Source organism: Oreochromis niloticus, linkage group LG13 (genome assembly GCF_001858045.2).
Source record: "Oreochromis niloticus isolate F11D_XX linkage group LG13, O_niloticus_UMD_NMBU, whole genome shotgun sequence".
Lineage (NCBI taxonomy): Eukaryota > Metazoa > Chordata > Actinopteri > Cichliformes > Cichlidae > Oreochromis > Oreochromis niloticus.
In genome coordinates, this window is record NC_031978.2 from 24,371,353 (window position 1) to 24,386,447 (window position 15,095).

Here is a 15,095-nt window from a genome sequence, read left to right on the forward strand (position 1 = left end):
ATGCTGATGACTACATCTGGGAATAAGCTTTCAGTAAAGATCTCATGTGTGTCTGCTTTAATTGTTAATTTGCTTTTCTTATAAACCTTTTCTTCCTGACTCTGTCATATATTTTGAGCTCTTCGCTTGTTGTCTCCTCAGTAAAGTGGAAAACAAGCTGCAGAGACGACCTCGCAGCACCTCCATGAAAGACAGGCAGAATTCCAAGGCCCAAAGCGACAGGACCAGCAGCATGGAGTCTGAGTGCTCCCCAGACTCAAGACTCATAGCGCAGGTAGACGACACATCCAGGATCGAGCATCAGCATCTGTTCTTTACACCTTTTTTTTTTTTCCAGTCAAGTAGAAATATGCTGACTTGTATCATTGTCATACTTTGCGGTCCTAATTTTTGTCAAAGGTTCCCAGGAAGTCTGTGTATGACCAACTAAACCAGATTCTCATCTCTGACGAACGCTTACCAGAGAGCATCATTCTCATCAACACTACAGAGTGGCAAGGACAGGTCTGTTTTTCTATAAGTAGCATTGAATCATGAATTCCTTTATCTTCATTTGTTCATACATGCGATAGAACCACATGGATCATACAGAACCGGGCTTATTTTTAGCCATGCTGCAGACATCACATTGTTGCAAAAAGAGTAAAATACCAAAAAGAATGTGTGTGTGCTTCCTAGTAGCATTTTTTTTCTTTTTGTTCCAACCCGATCAACCCTGCCTCTGGTATATCCATTAACTCATCGTGTCCCTCTCATGTGTGTTTCTGTGCAGTATGTAGCCGAGTTGCTCCATGAACAGGGCCAGCCCATTGTGTCCACCTGCTCTGCTGCAGATGTTCAGGCTGCCTTCAACACCATCGTTACTCGCATCCAGAGATTGTGAGTCACATACATGCATACATACACACGCATTGGCTGAATGACACAGCCCATCAGATGGTGTGATTTTTATTGTTTGTTTATTTATTTTTATCTCATTATCTTGAACCAATCTTCACCGAACTATATGTGTTTGATGGCTACTCGCTAGATAATTCCAGGATGCTATTGCTCATGCTGCTAAAGCGCTCACTGTGCGTGAACCCATTCTATCAAAATACGGCCGTTTCCTCATGAAAAGCTTAAGTTCAGCTGCCTTCTCCGTTTCCTGGATCCATCTGCTCGGCTGTCATCTCCTCAGGATGTCATGTCAGTGGGAGACGAGGCTCTCTCGGTTTGCTGTACTGCTTCTGTCTAACATGTTTTTCTTCCTTATTCAGCTGAACTGCAACTTTTTAGCGCTTTAGACACCTGCTCCTCAGTCAACGCGTTTACTCCAGCTGGGGCAAGGTCACGCAGAGCCGCGCATGTCTCTGATGTTAACGTGCTTGCTCAGTGCTGTGCCACCGCTAGCAGAATGATTGTTTTCTGAGATGTTGTCACTTGGAGTAAACACAACTTTCTTGTCTTTTTAATACCAAATGTATCAACATTCTCTTCTGCTTTAATCTCTCTTGACATTACCTAGAAATTCTTTAAGATGATTCATTATATGCATGTCAGTACTTTTAGGGTTTGATTGCTGCTTTAGAAAGAGCTTTGTGAAACTTGAAATTATTTACGGGTTTAAGACCCTTGTGATGAATTTTTCCTGGCTAAACTGAATTTATTCTTCTTTCTTTTTTTGTCGTTTAACTTAAAGATGGAATTGGTCTTTGGTTTATTATTGTAGGATTAGGATCTAAAAAATGTTGCGTCATTTGTTCTAGAAAGGCTTGTAGATACTCGCAAATACCTAATAAATTATAGCCTATGACGTATTTTGGCTTCCCAAAAAGGTAAGACCGGTTTTAAACCAGACGGATCTTATTGAGAAATAAATCTCTGCTTCAGAGTTCCGTCACTTCTCTCACACTCATGCTCTGACCCATATTTCTAAGAAGTTGGATCTTAGTCTTCCTCTTAATTACTCATCTGTTGTCTCCATTTTTTATCCCTTGCAGCTGTAACTGTAATGCACAGACACCACCGACGATGAAGGTGGCGGTGGCAGGCGACCAGAGTTACCTCAGCACCATCCTGAGGTTTTTTGTGGAGCAGCTAGCCAACAAGACACCCGACTGGCTGAGTTACATACGCTTCCTGGTGATCCCCATTGGTAATTCATTGATTTATACGAAATCCATGCAGACATATTCTGTACTTTTAGCGTTTGTTTTATATATAAATATCCTCTCCACAGGCTCTCATCCCCTGGCAAAGCACGTGGCTTCTTTTGACAGCCGGTTCAACAGCATCTTTATGGACACTGCGTGGAGGGAGCTGTTCTGCAGGACAGAACGGCCCGCCTCAGGTAAGACACACAGCTCTGGTGGTGCATTTCTTATGTGCAGCCAACTTGAAAGGGAAAGAAATTGGGCGGGAGCAGAGGTCAGGGGCTGATGAATTGGAGAAAGAGGTTTCTTCCAATTGCAAAAGACGGCTACATCCTGTTTGAGATCATGGCATTATTCCTTCTTCCTTTAAACTGCCTGCTGCTGATTAAGAAGACCGCCAGACTGTCAGAAGTCTTATTCTCATTTTTACCCCGAAGCTTCTAACACATTGTAATATTAAAAACAGAGGTTGTTGTTTTTGAAAAGGTACATCATCAGAACCTTTTTGGGTTTGTTTGTTTCAACTTTTTCCAACATCTCCAACAATTTTAGCTTTAAACCTCCCAGCTGTATGCCAGTTATAGCTAATTAGTCTGAAACAATAAAGTAGGAATATGTAGGATTAATCCAAGCAGCCAAATCGAAGACATTTGCGTGTTTGATGTTTATTTTAGGATTTTCTTGTTAACTTTAAGCCTTGAATATATTTTTTTACACTCTCACCATGTGAGAATGTTACATAAAATGGCTCACATAAATCCATGCTTAAGCCTCTATTCCAATCCAACTCCTCCATTATCACTTGTTCTGCCCAAACATGCCTGATAATCTTCACCCATCCTCACCTATTAATTCCCTCTCTTTAATCCCCAAAGGTGCAAGAGTCACAATGTTACACATGGTGTTGAATCATCTCAAAGCAGTTGGGTTGAACCAAAAAACAAAAAAAATCTAGAGCAGAGGTCTTTTATTCTTAACATAAGGTGTGATCCCGCCACTGAAGGCAGTTCGTAATAGGACTGACTTTGAGTGTTCTCAGTCGATTAAGTGCCGAGAAGCTACGGGTCAAAATGAATTGATTAAAACTCAAGTCTATATTTCAAGTTGCCAAAAAAAATTGCGTCCCAGGATACGAGCGACCCCCACATGCATTTTGTTTGACATATAATTTATCCCGTGTGTCACACGGTCGACTTCACCCACATTTTAATGACATTTTACACTCAGCAGCCCCCATCTCCTTAATTCAGTGGAATGTGAATGATGAATGCACAGTCCCCTAGCACACTGCTCTATGTGAAAATTACCATTTGCATCAAATGTCAGCTTGTTAGCAAGACATAAAACAGGAGAGGCTTATTGTTAACAATCTATCTCTTTGCTCCCTGAAGATAACATAGATGTAGCAGGACGAATCATTCAGTATCTGGCCGGTGCCAACGTGTCCCACCAGTTTCCCATCTCAGAAGCCATGCTCACCTACAAGCAGAAGAGGTAAAGTGACCGTGCTTAGTGAAGCCGAGGCTTATTCATCCAATGTTTTCTGTATGTGAGCATGCATTTGTGCTTTTTTTGTGCTCTAAGCAAGTCTGTGTTGCAGTTATTTGTAACTGGTAGTTCTGATGTTAATTTTCTTCTTCTATGTTTCTAAAAAATGAATCATTGAACTAATGTTGCAATGACAGCCCATCATAAACTAGCACTTGTAGTAAATATCAGCTAAAACTGCATGAGGAACATAATTAGATGAATGCGCATGTAAGCATGCAGCTGCAAGAACATGCATTAAACACACAAAGCGAGCATCAGCGCAGTTTCCACACGAAACTCACTTCTGTTTATTTTGACTTGAATGAGAGCAGGACTTGTAGGTTTTGTATGATTTAATAAAAATTAAAAAAGTCCAGTCTAGGTGTCTCACAGTCACATCTGCAGACAGAGACAGTCCACTGCATTTCTCTGTGCATTTGCTTGTTTTCTTTCTGAGATTTGACCAAACCCCTCCCCTCTTTGTGAGAGTGGCTTCCTATTGGTCAGAAGGTACTAAATACAACACAGTTTTAACGCTGTTGCATTCCTTCTCCTCCCCTTTCCCCCCTTTTTGATTTGCATTCAAGGAAAAGAAGTTTGTATTTTGATTTTTACATCAGGTATCTAATTCAACTCGTGTTTTGTCCCCCCCCCCCCTTTCCCTATTTTCCCTTCTCTGTTTGGCTTGAGCTCCTCTTGCTGTGTCTTAACATTTCCCTTTTCACTCTCGATACTCACTGTAACTTCACTTGGCACTCTGTCCCAGCGTGTGTCTTTGGTTTGGTATGACTTTGATTCTTTCTTTGTCCTCTGTGTTGTTGCTGTGACGATTTGCCTAACAACCTTAAAATAAATATTCACAGCGTGGATGGTTTGCTGACTCACAAACATCTAACAGTATATATGTATATATGATGCCACACTTAAAACCACTCCTTGTTTTATTATAGATGCAACTCTTACTGCAGGACCAAAAGAACTCCATATCAGTCACATGATCAGCTCTTTTGTCACCTAAACACTGTTTCACAACATTTTCAGATTATCTTTTAAATCTTTAAAATGTACCAAAAATGATGATGATGCAAACAGAGATAACACATTATAAGTTAAATTACATTCCCATTCCAAAAACTAAAACTGGACTCTTAATAACACTGATAGTGTTCTGAATTGCATGAATGATAGTAACTACTGACAAATGCATTTTGTGTGCACAACAAAGTAAAGCAAAGCCTGTATGCAAAAGCTTGACAGTTAAGATTAATATGTCATTTCCTTTACATAATTGTTATTTTTGGAAGTTTATTACAGCTCACATGCTGCTCAGAGATCTGAATGTTGTGCTTACAGTCGAGTTGCTTTCTGTTGGGCAGATGTTTTTTAGAAATAATACATGGGTAAAGTCTTTAGGAGTTGATACACTTCATAAGTTTTAATGGTGCAAGTAGATTTAGCATGTCCATATTTTATAAGATGCTTTTTATTTGGATCTTGTGAATGACCTGACACACAGTAAAGAGCTGGTGCAGTTCAGTCCTGATGTAGTTGTGCGATAATGTTACTGGAATTCTGTGTAATGAAGCAAGGCATTAAAATTTCTGGGAAGTGTTGTCCTGCATATGCACATGGGAGTGGGTACCAGCAGTGCTTGTTTTGTTGTTTGATGTGGCAGCAACTATTTTTGTAAGCTCATTAAAGACTAAGGAAGAGTCAGTGATTTGTTGTGCCACTGTTGGACACTTGCAGAACTATGGTGCTAACTTTTTGCGCTCTGATCGTGGGCCTGAGCGTGCCTCCAACTTTACGGGATGTTGACTGTCATCCTGTTTTTTTGTTTGTTTGGATAGGCATGTAATGTTGGACATAAAGCAGCCACACAGTTACTGGACAGATCCAAAACAGTCATGTATTTAAAAGCAGACACTTGTTGTTATCGTCCTGGTTGACAAGAGAGACCCCACCTCCCCGTCTTCTTCTGGTTGTAAGGAGCAGGTCCTCTCATTCATCTCATTGTATCGTGACTCCCCGAGATGATCCCATTCCACCCAAGCCAGTCATGTGCCATTTCCGCTGTGATGGGACATGGTGCAGGCCATGCCACAGCCATCTTCCCTCCAGGACCATTGAGTGTTCATGTGCACCTCTGGAGTGTTGAAAGTGTTTCAGACCCACCGCTGGTCAAACTCACAGATTCTTTTTGTTCTCGCTCTTTTTCACAGCCCTGATGAGGACTCCTGTCAGAAATTTGTGCCATTTATTGGGGTAAGAAACGCATTTGTTTACCATGCAAACGTGTCCTGCACTTTTTAAAAAATTCATTCTATATTGAATCTTTTCTTTAACACTGGCGCTTAATTTTCTTGCAGGTAGTGAAAGTTGGGATTGTGGAACAAAGCCTCTCGACCTCAGGTAAGAAAAGCACATTTTTAAAGATGTGTTATCAGTTTAGTGTCATTGGGATTTTACTCACAGGATACTGACGAGGAAAATAAAGAGAGAAGCACTCTTTTCCTGCTTAATTCAGTTATAGGAAGAGTTGGCATAATCTGGAAAGCATTAAATATCTTTTCACTTACAATGATTTTTCCCCCCAAATCTGCAGTGGACTCAGATGATGCCATGGGAGGCAACACGAGCATCTTGTCCTCCCCGACGCCTCCATCGGCCGGTCCGTATGGAAAGGAGATCGGGGGCACGCCCCCACAGTCCCCCTCTGTGTCCACCACCCTGTCTGGAGCTGGGTATGAAAAGCCCACGTCTCTTATTAAAACAAATACTCATAATTGCCCACATCACTGTAGCTTTCAGGGTAAACAGATGTGGAAATGAACAAACCACAAACAAACCAAAGCAAGGCCTTGTTCGTTTCCCTTTGTAGCTCTCCATGTTCGGGCAGTGAGGTGATGGGGCTGCAAGTGGACTACTGGACATGGCAAGGCCCAGAGAAGAAGAAAGAGGGCGAGAAGAGAGACATAGGACTGAAGAACACCCTGAAGAGTAACTTCCGTTCACTACAAGTCAGCCGCCTTCCCTGCGGCGGAGAACTCACTCCTCCACCCAGCATGGCTATGACTGTTGTTACTAAGGAGAAGAACAAAAAAGGTACACTTGGAGGAGTAGCACATAGAAGTTACTGAAAAATCTTTTTCAAATTTGTATTTTTGGTTTCATTTGCTTATTTTTCTCCACTCTTTGAAATTTTAGTCTCCACTCTCTTGTTGTAGTTACAATGAACAGTTACAAAAAAAATAAAGCAGGCAGAACCAGATAGATTACCTCATTTATTCCACATTTTCTATTTCTTTCTCCAAATTATAGCCTTGATTACTGAAAATACAATTATATTCAGTCAGAGTCACATGTGCTGTACACAAAAAGATTGCCGGTTCAAGGAGGAGGAGGCACAAATCGAGCCTCAGGGGGGTCACAAGCATAGATAAATGGGAGGGTTTTGTCAAGAAGGGCATCTGGACTGAAATCTATGCCAAGTGAAACATGTGGACACATCCACTGTGGCGAACTCTTGGGAAATAAGGGAGCAGCTGAACGTAGCTTTATTTGGGTGTGTTGTACCAGGAGGAGCTGATGTCAAATCAAGTTTGTGGTTTCCAGCAGAGATGTGAAGCAGGCTACAGAGGTCCAAATGTTGTAGTGTTCAGCGCTCTCTGATGCTGATTCAGGCGACGTTGGTTGAGGCAGTTTATAAGGCTTCTCCCAGCAGGCTCTGTGCAAGTAATGCAGCAGCATCCTCCATGACCTGTGAAACCAAACTTTGTGGATTTCTCATTATTAAAGTATTTCTTTAACTCTTTTGTATATGACTTTGCTTCTTCCTCCCTTCCCAGTGATTTTTCTCAGCAAGAAGCCGAAGGAAAAAGAGCTGGACTCTAAGAGCCAAGTGATTGATGGTATCAGCAGGTTGATCTGCACAGCCAAGCACCAGCACACGATGCTGAGAGGTGAGACAGAGCCATAGCCCTGCCTCCACCTTGGAGCTCCACTGCCACCTTGTGTCCATAATACAGTGTAGCCATCATGTTTTTGTCGTGCATTTAGCTCTGTCTTTTCTGCCCTTAGTAACTATTGACGGAGTGGAGTGGAATGACGTCAAGTTTTTCCAGCTCGCTGCCCAGTGGCCAACGCATGTCAAGCACTTCCCGGTGGGAATCTTCGGTTACACAAAGCCCGTGTGACCCCGGCCACCACCAGAATCTCTCGGCTCTACCCGTCTCAGCGAGAGGCTGCAGAAAATCCGAAGAAAAGCCGACATCCTCCTCGTTCCCCCCGGCAGTAATAGTTTTCCTGTGGAAATCTTACTGACTCACAAACTCACACGTTCAAGACAAAATTTCATGTTGTCTATTTGATGTTTTTGATGTTGTTGGGTGTTGCTGTTGTTTTCTTTTTTTTCTTTTCTTTTTTTACACACTACAAAACAGAACAAGTACTAATTTGTAATATTTGCGCTACCGCCTCGGAGGTATTTTGAGGTTTTTTGACAATTTGCCACATTTCGATAATGGCAGCTGTGTTTGCACTTTGTTTTTGTTAACATTTTATTATTTCTGTGAAATCCTACATTTATTGTTACTCTATAGACAATGGAGGAGTGTGATGGTGATGTGCAGTGGCGTGCGTGAGATTGTTGGAGACCGTGTTTGTGTTTCGTTGTTGAAAGTTGGAATATTGCTGTGAATCTAGATGGAATCCTTTTAACTCACTGCTCAGTTTTCTTACTCGTCCCTTTACTTTCTCAGAAAGGTAAAGCTTTTATAGGAAGGAACAGAATGTTCTTTGCCTCGTTGCTTTGAAGCACACTGTATACCTAAAGCAGGTCAAAAAAAAAGAAACCCAAGTCGAGCAGTGTATTTGAAGGTAGCTATAATGAATGTAGCTATGACGCAGTTGTTACATGTAGGCAGAATATCAAATCAGTTCATTATTATTAATGCAGATGTTGTCCCTTTGCTGTTGGTGTACATGCAGACTGTACAGTAACTAGAAGCAGGGTAACTACTTATTTCCCCACAGCTGAAATGCCAAATTTAGTTGCGATTGCATGAGCTGTTGTGCTGTTTTTCATACTTTCCACCTTTTCGTAATTGGACCTTCCAGGAGGAATTTGAGCATTTCTGTGGTTAAACATGGTCGCCCCTGTGTTCAGCTTTACCTGAGCGGACCTCTCACAGACCTGCAGTAACTTAGCAAAAACTAGACCGTGCAGTGATGTGCCAAAGTCGAGTCCTTTTATTTTTTTAACAGTCCAGTCGCAGGAGTATCTTGGCCAGGCCTAACTTCATAGTATTTCAAAGTGAAAACTCGAATTGTATATGTGATGTGTTTGTGGTCTCTGCGGAGATCAGTATTAAGATTTCTGAGATAAATTCACCAGTTAGCGCTCCACATTTAGCCAAATCTAAACATTTCTAAGCGATTACCATCGTGTCCTTTACTGCAGCTTCACTGTGGCTGGATGTGCACGTTACTGACGAGGTTCAGTATTGCATAAGGCTATGGAGGGAATATTACAAATGAATCCGTCTGACTCCGAGGAGGAAAAAAAAGGTTTTGACAACCAAGTACTGACTCGCTTTGGAAATATGACTACAAGTGTATGGAGTCTTGCGTGACGTCCAAGTCACTGCCCCCCCGTGTGTCTGTGTAGGTGTGCTCTATGTTCGATGGTACTTCCTGAGTAGTGTTACGTGAAACCTTTGCAATAGGAAACCTTTGGACAAAGGGCCTTCTCTATGAGGTTGTTGCTTTTTATAAAGTGAAGACTTAACAAGCTTTGATAGGCTGGCTTTTTTTTTTTTCTTTCTTTCTTAGTATTGTATATAAACATGTACAAGATATACTATTGTGAATCACAAACTCCCCTCCCTCTTCCACTAAATTGAAAGCACAAATAGTATACCTTTATTTCTTGACATAAATGCCAAATATATTTCCAGAACTCATAACTATGAAGTACAATGCAAACACTATTAGGTATGTTTTTTTTCCTCATATACATTTCCCTGATGCACTTTCATATGGGTTTATACACGTTGTAGCTCAAATTGGGTCATACTTTGGTTCTCGAGGTAAAGTGTTAGGTGTTACTTTGAAATTTAAACCACTACCTGTAGTCAGGAGAAGGCTCTTGATTTCTTTCTTTTTTTAACCATAGGGATGATGTGTTACATTGATGGCTTTAAGTGCCATGTTTGGTCTGAAAAACCCATCATGGCTCATTTGTTACGTAACCTTTTTGCCACTAAATGTTGAGGTCTGTTTTACAGCTTCCACCGCACGTGTCTGCCTGTGACTTGTACAGTCAAGTTATTCCGTCTCCTGCTTTTTGAAGAGTTCACTCTTTCAAGTCAGGAGCCCAAACTGAACCTTAAATATTTCAGCATTAAGTATTAACAACGGCAGAGTTATTTGAGGGGAATTTGTCATGCGGGTTAGCCTTTCATATACTAAATGACAAGTGTATTTCAATGTATGTAACCTCAAGACTTTTTTTTTTTTGCCCGAAATCCAGAGGTAGCATGGGGGCATTAAACAAGGCTGGATCAATGAGCAGGCATGCTCACTTTGCCACCGTGATTTAGCACCGCAAACGTAAAAGAACGCATCATCAGCGTTGATCCTTTTATTCCTGGTCTAACTAAAGTTACATCATGCCATCTCATTGCTCCGGTTACTTGAAATGCCACCCAGTGTCTTTGCACAAACCCTATTTTAAATGACATGACAGTATTTTTAAATTTACCACTTAAAAAAAATCTAAAAAAAAATAAAAAAATATGGGTTACTTCTGCATGTTTTACTATAGATGTAAATATGTTTTGGATTTTTATATTGTTTCTTTCCATGCTCTCACAAGCGGTTGTGTTTAATAAAAATTTTTAATCTTCTGTACAAATGGCTCGTCTTTATTTAGATTTATTTCCCAGAACAATGTTAGATTTCATCCCGAGGGACCAAAGAAACAATCTACAATCCGCTAAACATGTCCAACATGTGCCCCGTTAGCTCGTTGAGACTGAGGGCAGGTTGACGTAGACCTTCATCGGAGGCAGCGGTTTAATCTTGCGCCCTGCCCAGCCTCCTTTCCTCTGCCACAAGCCGCTGGAAGGGCGGATGCCCAGCCAACGATTGCGCCCGGCTTTGCCGATGATCCGTTTATTGTGGTCGATGTTGGAGACGCGTCCCACTGTGACAATGCAAGTCTCCAGCACCTGTGTGTTTACAAGACAGCATTTAGCAAAACTGAACGTGTTTTTAACATGACGGCTATAATCATATTCCAGATGACCTCACCTGAACCTGCTGCTTTGAAGGAAGCTGAACGATTGCTGTTCCATTTACTTTACGAAGCAAAACGCCGCTCGTGCCTGAAAACCAAATGAACCACAGCATTCACTTTAGTAGTTATTCTGAGCAACCTCGCCTTCCAGCAGCTTACATAATGAAGGATACAGTATAGTAGGTTACCTGCAGCCCGGATATACTCTGATCCCTTCCCAGGTCGTACCTCCAGGTTGTTCACCAGCGTCCCCACAGGAAGAGCCCCCAGCGGGTAAGCATCTCCCTCATTGGCCGAAACTGCAAAATTAAACAATTCTCATTAGATATACAGGTTACGAAGGCCGACGAACCTCCAACTGAGAAACCTGGATCCTGTACCTGCCATGCGTCCAATAACTCCAGATGTTTTAATGATGTCTCCAGCCTGCATGTTCTCTGTTGCAATGATCCATCTTTTTCGCTCACCTCCAGCTACCAGGGCGATATCGGCAGACCTGCACGCAGACAAACCCGGCTCAGTGTTTTCAGTACTTTCAGCATACGCATTAGACTCCGGGCAGTAAGTGATCTCACCTGCACGGGTCGTATCGCACTTCAACAACCTTCTCCTCAAAAGGCTGGCCCTCTTTGTTGGCTTCATACCGTAGACGATGGAAGTCTACCCACCGGTATCTTTGTTTGTGACCGCCGCCAATGCCATGTGTACGTATTCTTCCTGTAGAAGGAAGTAGGGCGGCAAACGCGTGAAACAAAGCCACAAGCCTTGAATTCTGAGGCTGAACAAGAGTTCAAACTTTTATCTTGAGCACAATTTCATACTTTACCTATAGCACCAGGCAGGTTTCTATTAAAAGGTGTTTTACAAAATGTAACAAAACCTTTCCTGAAGTAATGCTAGCAGCCTATACACTGGTACAAAAAAAAAATAATAAAATCACTGTGTTTCCCTGTTAAAATTTAACATCTACTTGTTGAATCTAATCTGTTCTTTTGAAGGCAGGTCTCTTTGGTGCATTCACACCTCGGTCTGAATTCACGTGACTTTCACTCCACTCTGAGTGTGAACCCCCTGCATCCACGGATGTCTCTGTACAGAGGGAGCAGGCATTAAGGGGCCATTTCACCATAAAAAGCTTTCTCTGTCCTCATTGATAAATTAGAAGATGCCACCATAAACTCTGACTTCAGTGGCATCTTTGTCATGTTTTAAACACAGTGGCTACACAGTGTAGTGCTTTACATATTCGCAAAACAAGGGAAAGATCCCTGGTTCATTATGGAGAGGAGAAACAAACCCCTACGTGGTTGTATCTCAAAAACCAAATAGAGGGGGAAATCAAACTTTTCCTCTTAACATCCTGTGAACATACTGCTATATTTTTTTACCACTGCACTTTTTACCTGTGTGATCTCTGCCTCCTGTCTTTTTCATTCCGATAGGCCTGATGGTGTACTTCTCCCTCTGCTTCCATCTGATCCTGTTCTGCTCCAGAGAGGCTGTGGTGAGGAAGCCTCTCCACTGGATCACCGCACTACTGGGCACCTGAGCTCCCAGGTTACTCCGCGCAGCCGCCTGTCAACACCAAAAAGAGCCGCTCAGAATTGTCCCTGATGTCATGTTTACTGTCTAAATATGGTTGACAGGACCTGGCCAGGAGGCGTTTTTACCTGAGAGGAGAGCAATGCGGGCTGGGAGAGGGTCAGGGAGCGCAGGGCTCGAGTTAGACACGACAGGGCCATCACAACAAGGACCTGCTGACTGATGAAGGGAGACACTGTGTTTAAAATCGAGCAAGCGCTGCCATTTCTCCTGCTTTCAGTCCCGATTGTAGCTGACACAAACCAGTCACATAGTTCAAAACTATGACTTTTATCGGTAGAAGCATATGTGCCTCAGCACTGCTGTAACGTATCTTCAGTTACCAAATGACAACCAAACGTGAACCACCGCTAGCTTAGCGTCTATCTACAAAGACAGCTCCATAAGCTCAGTAACGTTTCTTTTCTGTTTTAATGAACCGATCTTATTTAACCCCTAGTCTGAGGTCAAGTGTGTGATATTACCGAATCTAACCGTAGCATTCAACTAACCTTTTATATTTTAACTTATTTCATCCCGAGCGTCTCTTCTGCGTCCTTCGCAGTCCTGCACGCGATGTCGCGCAGTGATGACGTAGCCCCCAACTCTCCTTCAAAGTCTTTTTAACAGATAGTCGGAGGTCCCCTTTCTACCAATTGTTATTTTACAGTTACAGCGAATAAATATTTCTAAAAGTTAAAGCTGAACCTTTGTTGCATTTGTAGCTTCTCTTATTTAAAAGCTTATATTAAGGACAGCTAAATTAAAATTCGCCACTAGAGGGCAGGCTTGTCTTCATACAAACATCAAACCATATGACAAATATGCAAAGTTTTGTTTAATACATTTCTCTGTATCTGAAGAAAATGGAGTAGACATTCCTTGCCCTTAAGTTTATTTTTAAAGCACCTAATACTCAAAAATAAAAACAGAAGAATGAAGTAAAAAATATATATATTAAAGCAAGAATTAACAATACAAATAAGATTCTGAACAACAAAGAAGTGCAAACAATGTCAGCTGGCATTGGCGTCAGAAGCCTTACCTAACCAACTGGCCTCAGTCAGTCCCACTTGCCCCCCACCCTTCACCCTACTGCCTACTGTCACTATGCACCAGATCCCTGCAGGGCCGCGTTCTCAGCCCTGTACACCAACCCAACCAACCAACACCATCATCAAGTATGCCAATGACACCACCCTCTCTGATGGAGATGAGACAGCGCACAGGGCAGAGGTAGAGAACTTGCACCACTGGTGCTCAGAAAATAACCTAATGCTTAACATCCTTAAAACAAAAGAACTCATAATGGACTTCAGGAGGCACAGACAGGTCCACTCGCATTTGATTATAAATGGAGAATGGGTAGAATCTGTCTCCAGCTTCAGGTTTCTGGGCACCCACCTCTCCACCAATCTCAGCTGGACCCACAACACCAAAGCCCTGGTAAAGAAGAGCATTGGTGCTGCTGCTGGCCTTCCACTGGCCCTCAGTGGAGAGTGTGCTCTCCAATGCCTGGGTGTTTGGTACGCAGGGGCCCTAGTGAGAACAGGAAGGGTCATTAAAACCGCCCCAAAAAATCACCGGCTGCCCACTGCCACCCCTGGAGCCCATCACCAGATCCTCCTGTCTCAGAAAAAACAGGACCATCGTAGGTGACCCCTTGCACCACGTACACTACCTGTTTGACCCATTGCCCTCTGGTCGACGCCTCAGGTCAGTCAGGTCCCACACCTCCAGACTCACTAACAGCTTCTTCCCCTGGGCCATTCTGTCTGTTAACGAGCGATATTCCCCACACCCCATCCCTGCCCACCCACCTCACCAATCTGAGCCATGGTCTGAGTAACCCTAATCACTCAGGCCACTCACGGACACACGGACTCTATTCAGGCCAAGTCTTTTTCTTTGCACTACCTACAAGCACTTTGCAACTTTCCTCCAATGTGTGCCTTTCTATTGCTTGTATATATCCCTCTTGAATGTATATCTCCTGTATGCTACTTATTCTTGCTGTCTGCCAATTATATTTAATTCCAACATAGTTGGTGTGGAGCAACCACAATTTTGTTGTACATGTACAGGGCTATTCTATTCTATTCTATTCTATTCTATTCTATTCTATTCTAAAAGCTTGGGAGAGGAACTGTTCATCCATCCTGACAACACACATATTTCACATATTTCATATTTCTATGTCAATATCCTTCATACTGTGATTGAAAGAGTCCTATTTGTCTGTCTGTGTGTCTTTTTCCTCAACAAATTCATATTTTCAGCTTTATCATCTGAACAAAAGTATACTAGAAAATGTTTTCATACTATGCTACGGTTTAAATGCTCATATCCACCAGGTGGCGCTACATGCTCATTTGAATTCTGCTGTAGAGGCATTTATGGGCTTTCATAGCGTACTGGGATTTCTTTGAAAGTAAAAATTAAGACGAACAAGCCACACTTATGTCCATTTGTTGTTCTTGGGGTTATATTGGTCACTCTATCTAGTTATGTATTAGATAGATAAACGAAAAGTGACGAAAAGTAAGCAT

At 42.2% G+C, this 15,095-nt stretch overlaps 2 protein-coding genes across 6 annotated transcripts in view; one reads left to right on the forward strand and one right to left on the reverse strand.

The window, feature by feature from the left end:
- Positions 1-10,453, forward strand: part of zmp:0000000755 (phosphofurin acidic cluster sorting protein 2) — a 44,572-nt gene extending 34,119 nt beyond the window's left edge. For 4 of the 5 annotated variants that reach the window (XM_013269092.3, XM_005473906.4, XM_019366845.2 and 1 more), the window contains 13 exons: positions 142-274; positions 400-504; positions 773-879; positions 1,983-2,137; positions 2,222-2,332; positions 3,527-3,629; positions 4,253-4,285; positions 5,888-5,930; positions 6,035-6,077; positions 6,271-6,409; positions 6,547-6,770; positions 7,514-7,627; positions 7,746-10,453. In XM_013269092.3, the coding sequence (XP_013124546.1) occupies positions 142-274; positions 400-504; positions 773-879; positions 1,983-2,137; positions 2,222-2,332; positions 3,527-3,629; positions 4,253-4,285; positions 5,888-5,930; positions 6,035-6,077; positions 6,271-6,409; positions 6,547-6,770; positions 7,514-7,627; positions 7,746-7,861 (1,426 nt within the window). In that variant the 3' untranslated portion in view covers positions 7,862-10,453. The remainder of the gene's footprint in view (positions 1-141; positions 275-399; positions 505-772; positions 880-1,982; positions 2,138-2,221; positions 2,333-3,526; positions 3,630-4,252; positions 4,286-5,887; positions 5,931-6,034; positions 6,078-6,270; positions 6,410-6,546; positions 6,771-7,513; positions 7,628-7,745) is intronic. The other variant, XM_013269093.3, reaches the window with a different exon arrangement.
- Positions 10,454-10,545: 92 nt separating this feature from the next.
- Positions 10,546-13,202, reverse strand: mrpl2 (mitochondrial ribosomal protein L2). The gene is made up of 8 exons (XM_003441203.4): positions 13,059-13,202; positions 12,636-12,726; positions 12,369-12,540; positions 11,541-11,682; positions 11,346-11,461; positions 11,154-11,264; positions 10,980-11,053; positions 10,546-10,897 (listed from the first exon to the last, which is right to left on the reverse strand). Exons 2-8 carry the CDS (start codon positions 12,705-12,707, stop codon positions 10,688-10,690), a joined length of 897 nt encoding a protein of 298 aa, XP_003441251.1. The 5' UTR covers positions 12,708-12,726; positions 13,059-13,202; the 3' UTR covers positions 10,546-10,687.
- Positions 13,203-15,095: the final 1,893 nt, after the last annotated feature.